At 63.9% G+C, this 11,366-nt stretch overlaps 1 protein-coding gene across 1 annotated transcript in view; it reads right to left on the bottom strand.

The window, feature by feature from the left end:
* Positions 1-519: 519 nt before the first annotated feature.
* Positions 520-11,366, bottom strand: part of CPZ (carboxypeptidase Z) — a 24,532-nt gene continuing 13,685 nt past the window's right edge. Inside the window, exons 6-11 of the mRNA XM_060011884.1 lie at positions 11,119-11,280; positions 10,553-10,711; positions 6,560-6,695; positions 4,770-4,909; positions 1,601-1,700; positions 520-947 (exon numbers count right to left, since the gene is read on the bottom strand). Of these exons, the coding sequence (XP_059867867.1) occupies positions 598-947; positions 1,601-1,700; positions 4,770-4,909; positions 6,560-6,695; positions 10,553-10,711; positions 11,119-11,280 (1,047 nt within the window). The 3' untranslated portion in view covers positions 520-597. The remainder of the gene's footprint in view (positions 948-1,600; positions 1,701-4,769; positions 4,910-6,559; positions 6,696-10,552; positions 10,712-11,118; positions 11,281-11,366) is intronic.

Here is an 11,366-nt window from a genome sequence, read left to right as displayed (position 1 = left end):
GGGATCCTCCCGGACCGGGGCACGAACCCGTGTCCCCTGCATCGGCAGGCAGACTCTCGACCACTGCGCCACCAGGGAAGCCCTGGGTGACGCTTCTTGCCAGCTCTCCTGCCCTTGAGGCTGTGACTCTGAGGGGGTCACCTGCTGCTCACCCGCCACGCCCCCAGCCAGGTTCCCCCCACCTGTCTCCGTGGCCTCCAACCTCCACATATTCCCAGACACACAACCTTCAGCTGTAGGACCCAGAGCCTCGGCTCCCAGCCCGGCACCACCCTCTCCATGTGTGACCTTGGGGTGTCACGGCCCCCACTGAGCCTCGGTTTCCGGTCTGTAAAGCAGAGGCCCCTCTGGATTTAAGACCTCACCTTCTGGGAATGGGCCACACACAGAAGGATGTGAAGGGCAACCCCGCTACTGGCTGCCTGTGGGACAGAGAAGCCCTTGCCCAAGCGACCCTCTCTCCTCCAGGGACCGTGTCTTCCCCTGCAGGGCCTCACACACAGAGCGTCTCATCACTTTAATAAAACAAACACGGCTTTGTGGGATGTCTTTGGAGGATGGAATCAAGAGCAAGAGAGCGCGTGGGGGGCGGGGGGCCTAGTACTTGAGCAGCCAGCGAGGCTGGTGCGGGCCAAGCGACGTGAAGTAGGACCACCACCAGGGCTTGCTGCCACCGGCCCCGGGCTGTCTCCGGGCCCCCAGGGGCTCCTGGCTGGACTCCTCGGGCTCCCTGTGTGGGCCGGCACCTCCGGGCCCACTTCTCCGTGGCCCGAGAAGGAACGTTCGGGGTCTGATCCTCAGCGGCTGGAGAATGAAGTCCACACGGCCGGCCCTCTTCATCCGGGCAGGGATGATGACTTTCTTGATGACCTTGGAGTAGCCAGGGGCTTGAGCGATGACGATGTGGGACCCTGGGGGCAGCAGTCTCCAGTAGTCACCATCTGGGGCTGCGGACAGATGGAATGAAAATGACTCTCAGACCTGGGCTCAGATAGCTTTTTGATGATGGGTAATGGGGGGCAGCAGACCCCAAAGGTCTACCTCTGCATTGGCCTGCAATGTCCTTCCCACATGCTCCCTCTGTCAAACTCCTATTCATCCCTCAAAACCCTGCTTAGGCAGCACCTCCTCTCTGAAGCCTTCACAGACCATTCCATCCCCCACACAGTTAGCAATCCCTCCCTCCTCTGGACTGTTTCCACTAGGAACTCACATCACAATGTACGGTATTTTTCAAATCAGCTGTGAAATCCCTGAGGGCACCTGGAGCCCACATGGGCACCCCAGCTTATCAGTGGGATGTAAGCTCTAGGATAGGAACCAGCGGGGTCCCTCCTGTAGTCTTTGAGAAGGTTTGCCCAGCAGTCACTTCTTGAGGAACGTGGAATCCGCATCGATGGTCACTGGCAGCCAGGACGTGAGCGCAACCCCTAACCCCCCGCTGGACCCAATGCTGCGGGAGACACAGCTCGCCGTGGACGCAGACCCCAGGGCTCCCCACCCTCACCCCCCCCCCCGGGCCGGCGCAGGACGGAGGGAGCGGCGGGCATGCTCTGAGCACTGCAGGTGCCGGCACCACGTGGCCCCGGGAAGTGCTCACCGGTGGTGATGTCATGACGGATGCCCTTGACTAAGATCCGGGCGTTTTTGACCGGCTTGCCAAATTTGTCCATCACCACGCCTTTGATGCCCCGGTGCACCTGAGGAGACCAAGGACAGGGCACGGGTACGGCACGTACCCTGCTGAGCGCCCGGCAGCCCTCCCAGCCAGTCCCCACCCGTCCCCAGGGAAACGGCCTGGCTAATCCCAGCTCTGCACCAGTCGCCTCGCCATCTTGAGTAAGCCACACCCCCTCTGGGCCTTGGTCTCCTCATCTGTGAAGCGAGGGTGACCAGTGAGCCCACCTCTGGGGTCCCCCTGCGGCAATCAACCCCGTCCTGGGTTTGTGAACGGCCCACAGTCCAGCTCGGGGGTCTGGCTGACATCATCTCCTGGGCCGTGAGCGCTGAGCCCCCTGCCTTCCCAGGCAGAGCCGGTGTGGCAGCTTCTCTCTGAGCCGAGGCCCCAAGGCAGCGTGGGGCAGCGGGAGGACACGGGCCCGAGGGTTTGGACCCTAGTGTCAGTCCTGGCTGGGCACCAACCCTCTCCTTGACCTTGGAAAGCTACCTGGCATCTCGGGCCACTCTCCCCATCTGTAACACAGGGTCACCGTGCCCACCTCAGGAAATAAGAATTAATACACGTGAGCCGCAGCGGCCGAGCTGGAGGCAGGACGGCCCACCCTCCTGGTGGGTCCTAAGCACAGCCATTCCCGAGCACACGCCCTGCAGCTCCTGCACACATCACAGTAAGACTAGGAAGCCGCACTTTCCAAAGAAATCAGCTCCTGGAGCCCTGAGCCCGTGCACAGTTCTCCTGAAACAATCAGCAACAAACATGCTGAACAGCCTTTGCTCTGTCGGGCCGCAAACAACCAGAGGTTGAAGCTCACATCAAAGGCGGCCGGGACGCCCTGGGGGGAGGGGAGACAGCACATGGGCGCTGCCCTATCCCCGGAGGCTGCCCCCGGACTCCCAGCCTGCATCCCGGCCCTTCCTTTGCTCAGAGCACCTGACCAGCTCCCTCACCTGGCCTATTCCTCTCCCCCTTAGAGACACAGTTCACACTCCTCTTCCTCAAGGAAGCCCTCCGTGACTGGCCACATCAGGGGCCTCTTCTGGGGTCCCACGGTCTTGATTTCCACTCTCCCAGCCCTGACCTCACTGCGATGTCATCTGCCCTTTCCCCTCCCCCGCGGCCTGAGAACAGAGGCCAGCACACAGTAGGGCCTCATGTAATCCCAGCACGCACCAGCGAGATTTTGGTCCGACCTCGTTCTCGGGCTGAGGAGTCACCTTCACGCAGAACCAGGGACGCGGAGCTCTCAGGCAGAGGAGGAGAGATGGCGTGCCTGCCCCTCCCCTGCTGTCCAGGGGGATGTAGACGCCCCCCTCCCCCCGCCCCCCGCCCAGGCCTGGTCAGGATCACTGTGCAAAAGGCCTCAGTGGACACGACAGACGGATCCTTATCAGGAGGCCCGGGCAGCTGTCCTGGGGGCCATCCTGGGAGGCCGGCCACGCCCGGCCATGTGCTGCCCGGCCTTCCCCGGTATCGCGCTTGCTATTAAATCTTTATACCCCGAGCCTTCACGTACAATATCCACGGAGCAACCCCAGCTCCATTTAAGACTCCTTAAAACTCATTTTCACCAGACAGCCGTAAAACGAAACGAGCCAGGAGGCCCGGCCTCGAGCCATCATCGATGATGCCCAGGCCCCGCAGCGAGGTCACCGGCACAGCCGCAGAGAAGGAACAGTGCGAACAACGCCCAGCTGTTACCCGCGGCCTTGCTTCCTTCCTGTTGCTGCAGCTGCTGGTCCGGAGGCTCGGCTTCCTCCCTGCCTGGAGGAAGGTTCCTGATCTTTCCAGAAAGCAGGGGGCTCGACCACAGAACTGGCGTTGGGGGCAGGCATATCTGAGTTCGAGCTCTGCGCAGCGGCTGGTGACACTGGACCCGCCCGGTCACTCTCTGACCCTCTGTCTCCTCCTCTGGCTGTATCACAGCCTCTGCGAGCCAGGATGGGAGCCCAGCGACCCCGGACCAGCACGATCCTTCCCCCAGCACCCCTGTTCCTCCATCTAAAAAGTGGGGCAGCCCCATCCCCTGGCCAGGACTGGTGTCAGGATTCGACGACACGCGGACACCAGCGGAAAGCTCTGTGCGCTCACAGCCCCTCGTTGTCTCCCTCGGGCGATCCTGTTTTCCTCTTAGGACCTGCTTCTTACCGGGTCGCTACGGCAACATGCCATCTTTATGATTCTTAAAAATGCTCGGGGATAAGCAAAATATAGAGGCTTCTACTGTAATACAAACGCACTGTCGATCCAGTTTGAATTCCTGTGTCCCTTTCGTGAGCGTTATCCTATTCAGAGCCCTGGTGGCAGGCCGCGCTGGGGAGACTGGGCGGGGGCAGGGCTGGGAGAGGCAGTGGGACCTGCGGCATGCGGTCCCCACGCAGCCACCAGGCCGCTGGGAGACCTGGCTCTCGGGGTCCAGCGATGGGTGATTGTAGACACGTTCTCTGAGGCCCCCGCTCACAGCCTGCCCCCCTCTGGGTGACCTCAGCCCCATAACTGGTGGGGGGGTTACCCCTCAGTCCGGGAGCCTCACTGCTGCCCCAGCAGCCTGTGACCTCCCCTCTGAGTCCCAGGGGCAGATCGCACAAGGCCCTGCCTGGACCGCACAGACACCCTGCTGCCCAGCCATCACCTCTGGGCCCGCCCCCGACCAGGGCCTGCCCCATTCCTCTGGCCACGGCGCCCCTGCAGGCCTAAACGTCCCACTGAATTCTAACATGTGCTGTCCCCCCTGCCAGAGGGGTCCCTGTCCTGTCACCTGATCTCCCTCCTTCTTCAAGATGCAGCCCAGGTGCCCTCTCCTCCAGGAAGACCCCCGTGGCCTCTGAGGCTGGGTCAGGTGCCTCTCCTGGGCTGCCCCGGACCCTGCACTCCCCTTGTTGAGACCTTTCCTGCACTGGGGGCCCTGTTGTATGCCCCGTGGTGTCCCCAGCCGCCCCAGGGTGGCCGGCGAATCCTCACTCGTGAACACAGGTGGTTAACGAATAAACAAGTGCAGCGTAATCGTGTGACAGCACGGGCGCTGAGCCCCTACGCACGGCCTGGGTCTGGCCCTCCCCATGCCAGGCCCCGGGGGCTGCCCAGAGCTCACCATCTCCACGAAGTTCAGGAGCGGTTCCTTATTGTGCTGCCAGATGGTATAGAGGGCCTCCTCGGGGGGGAACTTCACGCAGCCCAGCTCCACCGTGATCTCAAAGCAGTTACTGTGCAGGTAGTTGAAGTCGGACATGCCTGCAGCACAGAGTGGGTGGCTCTCAACGCCGGCCCCTGCAGGGCCCTGGGCCGGGCAGCTGGGCGGGGCTGCGGTCCTACCCGCGCCTCCCAGATGAGCAGACTGAGGCCTGGGAACGTCACAGCTCCCACCCAAGGTCCAGGGAGTGGGCAGCTGCACTGTGGACCAAGTGGTCCGGCGCCCACGTCCGCGGGCTCACGCAGCATCCCTGCGGCCCCTTGGGGGGTAGGGAGCAAGCCCACTTCCAGCAGAGAAGCTGGGAGCATGTGGGGGCCAGACGTGCCCCTGGGGCCCAAGCTGCTGGCCCTCCCCTGGCTTGAACCCCCAGTGATAACGTCCATTTACCTGGACGGTCCCGAGCACAGCCCAGGGAAGAAGGTCCTACTACCTTCATCTCCGGGTGAGCCTGGCCCAGCGAAGCCAACGGCCAGCCAGGGAGACGGCAGAGGCGTCGGAGCAAGTGGGGCTGACCGCACCCCCCCGTGTCTGCCTTCCACCCCATCTGCTCTGGGAGGTCTTCTCCCGCAGAAGCTGCAGCCGGGCTCTGTGGCAGCCCTGGGCCCTGATGGGGCGGCGGGAGCCCCGGCCTTCAGAGCTTCAGAGCCTGCTCCGAACCCCGGTACCCAGCGGCCACCTTCCCGACTTAACGTTCACGTCCACAGAGAGGCCACACTCCCCTGCAGATGGCCCTTCTGTCCCTGGTCACTGGCCCCATGCCCTCCCTGGGTCCGTGTCCCAAGGGAGGGGAGCCCAGCTGGCCTCTCCCAGGCTCAGCCCCCCCAGTGGGGCCTTTGCAGACCCCAGGAACAGGTCATGCCTGAGACTCGGAGCCCACCCCCCGAGGGTCAGGGGGCCCGTCCGTCTGGATCCTGGGAGGGAGAGGAGCCTCCCTGACCCCCGGGAGGGACCACACGTGCCATCGTGGGCAGCAGGGGTACTGAGCTGAGCAGGGGGCGAAAGTGGCTGTGGAACGGGAGCTGAGGGGCCTCCATCCCCGCCTCCACAGGAGAAGCGGGGGCACAGGCAGGGTGCGTCCCAGCTCTACCACGTGCCGTGGCCCTCGAGCTGGTCCTACTCTTGTGACATGAATAATAAGGGTCGTGCTGGCGTGGAGGGCTGGTGGCAGCACCTGGAAGCACGCGGGCCCAGCCTCCAGTGTCCCCATGACACAGGGTGTCACCTGCTCCCACACTTCAGAGAAACAACGAATATGGTTTTAGTGTAAGTATATCCCATGCAATATCTGGGACTTGCACAGTATTTATACAGAACTAAAAACTCTTCCTTACTTCTCTGAAATTCACATTTAACTGGGGAATCCCATATTCCATCGGGCAACCCCACTAAACCCCAAAAGGCAAAAAAGAACTGATCACGGGTGGAACCGTGAGATGTTAAGTGACCACTAAATAAACCACAAAACTGGCCACGGGGAAGCCACAATCTAGCCCTTCCACGACAGGCGCACGTGAACTTCACCAAGGCCGCGAGAGAACTAAGGTCAGCCACGCCCTAATCTTCCCACCCCAGAGCGTACTCCACACATGAGGCATCCCTGCTGCTCTCCCTGTTCCCAGGAGAAGCTGTTGGGAGGAGGCACCAGCCCGCCCCGCCCCATCCAGCCCCGCCCCCACCGGTCCAGGGCGCACCTCCCGTGAAGCTGTACCAGTCTGCCCCGTTGATGATGCTGCCCCTTTTCAGGAAGTTCCCCCCACACCTGTTCTCCGACTTGTCCATCATCATGGGGTGCACGTCGGCGTAGGCTTTGGCCAGCAACTTGAACATCTGGAAAGGAGATGGAGAGAGAGGTCCCCTCGAGGGCAAGACCAGAAGGTGGGCACTCTGCAGGACGCCCTCCGAGCTGGGGGCAGTGGGGTGAGGAAGGGCCACCGCAGGGAGCACCTGCAGCTCGGGTGGGAGGGGGACCAGGGTCCACGCAGAAGGCACAGCACGTGCAAAGGCCCGGAGGCGGGACGGCCAGAGCTCGGGGCGCCGGTGGTGGGTACGTGGGCGCATCGTGGAGCCCCTACGCACCTGGCTAGGGAGCGGGGGCTTCCTCTCGAGAAGGGGTCACCCTGTGGGGACACTGGCGGGGCACCTGGAGGTCGGCTTTGCAATTTATAAAGTGTTTCCTGCCGCTGTGCAGAGGGCAGGCCTCGGGAGAGGCGGGAGGCTGGCATGGGGCTCATTTTCACTAACTTCATCCCCCAAGCGAATGGCTATGACAACCGTCACTTCATTTCCCTAGGAGACAGGCAGCCCCTGCGGGCGCCCACCGGCCCACTGCCATAACCACGTGCAGTGCCCACCACGGTTGGGATGCAGCTCACGGGGCCTGCCACCCCCTGTTGGGGAGCCTCGGGGGCAGGGCCCGTCTGGGTGCGACCCCGATTCCTGGGTGGTGCGGAGCCCCTCCCCCACTAACCTCCCCCAGCCCAGAGCTCCCCCGTTACGCTCCCCACCCCACAGGGCCGCCAGGTCCTTCCCCGAGGCTGGACTCAGCCACCTGTACGTCCCAGGACCGGACACGGGTCTGACCCAGGACGGAGGCTCCAAGTAGAGGTCAGATGGAGGAGGGCCCACCTGTGCTGGGCCTGTTCAGGCCCTGCGGCCCTGAGAGAGGTCTGTCCTGAGCTGGGCACCCCTCTTTAAGAAAAGGGGAGGTGGGCAGGTGGGGTCAGAAATGGGGGGCTGCTCCAGGCCAGAGTGAGAGCCTCTCCTGGCGACTCAGACCCTGGGACCTTGGGTTTGGGGAAGGATGAGTCCACTTTCTCAGGGATAAGCCTGCAGTTTCAACTCGGTCCCACAGACGCAAAGCAAGCACCCAATACACAAGCCCACGCACGTCCTTCAGTCACCGAGGTGGGCAGTCAGGGACCGCCATCCTGCCAGCAGCCCCCGTCACCCGCGGGCTGTGGTCAACCAGCTTCAGCCAGGCGTCCAGGGGGTGACGGGGCTGTTTCTGGAACTGTGGCCGGGCCTCCACCGCCTGTCTGTAGGGCGGGACCTAGGCTGGTGGGCGTAGGTTGGGCCAGCCCCTCTCGAAGGTCTCTCTCTCCATCCTGCCCTGGGGCCTCCTCCTGTCACCTGTCAGTCAGCCGCCTCAGGAGAGCAGGGGAAGTCACCACCAGTCCCTACAACCCCAGGGCGCTGGAGCCCCAGGCCCGGCTGGGAACAGGCCCGACCTGGGGGCAGGATCTCCGCCCAGAGTCCAGGCGGGGTGGTGGGTCGGTGGCGGAAGGACACAGAGACAATGCCCCCCCCAGATGAAACAAGGTGGGGTGCAGTGGGCTGCTAGGAGGGGCAGACATGGGCTGGCGAGGGGCCTAGGATCACAGTCAGGGCCACGGAGAAGGACCGGCTGCCCGGGACCTGGATACACGGCAGCTACTTCCCACTGGGGGTGGGTTGCGTCAGGGAGGGCTTGGTCGGCAGGACGGAGCTCGAACCCAGCTGGGGAGTAGGATTTGGGCAGAAAGGGCGGGTGTGAGGGGGACAGAGGGGGGCGAGGCAGGCAGCCCTGGCCGGCCTGGACGTTGCCCTGAGGCGCTGGCCCCCATCCACCGGGCACTGTGGAAGTTTGGGGGCGTTAACTGGTCCCCCTGGCCAAGCCCTCCTCACGTGCCCCCACTCCCCAAGCCTCTCCTGGGACCCTGGTTTCCACAGAGACCACCACTGGCTGCGGGGCTGAAGGAGTATCGATTGATGATCGATGATTGATGATTGACGGCTGATGGGGAAGTTCTCAGGGTTCTGACTCCGCGGGGACTCCTGGAGGCGAACTTCCCCCCAGAGGCGTCTTCACGCACCTGCCCCCGAGATCCAGAGATGCTGAGTCCAGCGGCCAGGGGCTCCTCCTGCCTGGAGGACACAGGCCTCCCCCAGGCATTGGCCCTGATCCCCGACAGCACAGCGGGCGGAGGCCAGGCACAGCGGAGGTCGCCCAGCCACCCCAGGGGGCCCCGGCTGAGCTCCAAGCATAGACCCTGGCACCCCTCCAGGTGCGAGGCACGTGCTGGTTGTAGTCAGTGAGGGAGTGACTGGATGAATGAATGAATGAGGGAGTGAACGAGTGGCTGAATGGATGAGTGGGAGCGAGAACGAACGAGTACAGGCACAATCGCAGGAGACACGGGCTCTGCGCCCCCAGCTCTGGAGGAGGCCGGCCCAGCCCATCCCTGCTGGGCCTCCCCAGCCCCACTGCTCACAGGCCCTGAACCCTCACTCCTGGGGGTCTGGCGGAGTCTCCACCTGCCCTTTCAGGCTCCACTGCGGTAGCTGCCCCTTGAGGACACCCTCCTTAAAGTGCACCTTCAGGCTGAGGGTCCAGCACGCACACACACACACACACACACACGCACACACACACATGCACGCACACACACGCACACACACACACACACACACACACCCCACCCCTGCACGTCCCCGGCCTCCTGGGCAGCCCCTTGTTCTGGCCAGGCCACACCTTCTCATCCTTTCCCGTTTCCGGCTCCGTCTCCCACCCTAAGCTAGGACCCTCGGCCCAGGGCCCAGTCCACGGGACCGGCCACACACAGGGAGGGACAGGGTGAGGCAGGGTCGACCTCTGGGTGGCCACAGGAGGAGAACACGAGGGGAGCCAGCTCCGGGCACGTGTCTGTCCAGGACCAGTCCCACCCTCCCTGCCCTGCCCCAGTACCCGTGGAAAGTGCGAGAAGGCAGCAGAGGCCAGGCCTCGCTCTCCACCCCGAGTCCGGGCCACCAGGGGGCCTGCTGAGTGACCAAGCTGGCAGCTCAGACCCTCCCAAGCCTCCCCGGGCTGGTCAAGGAAGGACTATCAAACTCTGTCTTCCCGGAAGGGCAGGGAAGTCTCCTGCCTCCTGACGGGGTGGGAGGGCAGGAGCTGGCCTGGGGGCGGGGGGGCATCAGGGCAGTTGACGCAGCTAGGCTCCAGTGCACTCGGCTGTGACCCACCGAAGATCACCCACTGCCTGGCCTCAACCCCCATGCCCTTCCCAGGAGACCAGCCTCTACTATCAGTCAGGGCAGGGGGTGCCCCTGGGGAAGGGAAGAACGGCGTTGGTGAGGGGTCCGGCCGTCATCACGGGTCTCATGCCCTGCTGGTCTGAGCAGGGTCTGAAGGGTCTCCTCAGGGCCCACGTGAACACTGGGGCCAAAATTCCTACTCTGATCCCACCGCATCCTCAAGTCCCAGGGTACCTGACCCTTAACAAACTGGCCAGACCCACAGGAAGGAGGGAGGCGCCAGGAGCCAGCCGGGCGCCGTGCACGATGCAGTGCTGCCCTCTGCCGGTGTTGCCCGGAACCCCAGCCTCCCGAGGACAGAAGACACGGGGGCGGCCTAGGGGGAGGGCACGCGGCCTAGGGGGAGGGCACTCGGCCAGGGTCCCCACCCCAGGAGCTCCCAGACGAGATGAGACACTGATGGAAGGGGGGCAGCCAGAGAAGGGAGGGGCTGCTTCCAGCTGGCTGGAAGGCTTCCTGGAGGAGGGGGTTTGCAGGTGGGCCTAGAAGGCTCCTAATGTTTCAGAGCTCCATGGGCTTCATCGGCTCAGAACCGGAAGGACTCCGGGGCCCCGAGGGCACCACCCACACTGCTGCCTCTCCTGCCTCCACAGCACTTCTGCCCAGCCTCTCACCTTCTCGTCAGGCGTGGGAGAAAACATCTTCTCCTCCTGGGGATGCTTGGAGAAGTCGAAGGGATAGGACACCACAAGGTCGCCCCCGTGGAGGCTGGCGGAGAGCACGAAGGGGATGGTCCTCATCCACTTCATTATCGCCTTCGTCTCAGGGGCCACCTGCCCAGGCGGACGAGGCAGTCCTCAGGACGGGGCACGTCCCCGTCGACCACCCAGCCCCACGCCCAAGATTCAGGATTCCGTACAGGCCCCACCGGGCACTCACACGTGCCCATCCTCTGGCCTGGAACTCTCTTGCCCACCTCCTGGGGATGCCACCCCCTCCAGGCAGCCCTCCGGGGCACCGCCCCTGAGCACCTGCCAGACTCCGGGTGCTTTCGGTACACGCTCCCCGAATCCCACCGGCGGCCCAGTGAGAACCATCCCCATGTTGCAGGCAGGAAACCGAGGCTCAGAGGCCAAGGCTGCTCACCGCCAGGCTCTGCTGCCCTGGGGAAGGATGACCCCCGAGGGTCCCAGAACACCGGAGACCCCGGCTGCATCAGAGGGGCGCGCGCGGCTCCTACCTTACCCCACCAGTAGTGCTGTGGGATGGCGATGTGGCCACCACGCATGCTGCGGGCCGAGGCCAGGCGGTAGTACTCGGACGTCAGGTCGGGGAAGTTGCGGTTTAGGTCCAGGTTCTGCGCGTTCTGCCTCCCACTTGTCCACCCGTTGTAGCCGGCACCCTGAACACACAGGTCGCCCCCGACCAGGGGTCAGCACGCCCACCCTGATCCTTCTGGAGGGAGGCGCAGGGCTGGGCTGAGAGTCG

Source organism: Delphinus delphis, chromosome 5 (assembly GCF_949987515.2).
Source record: "Delphinus delphis chromosome 5, mDelDel1.2, whole genome shotgun sequence".
Classification (NCBI taxonomy): domain Eukaryota; kingdom Metazoa; phylum Chordata; class Mammalia; order Artiodactyla; family Delphinidae; genus Delphinus; species Delphinus delphis.
The sequence above is the reverse complement of the archived record's forward strand: the minus strand, read 5'-3'. Positions and strand labels throughout refer to the sequence as shown.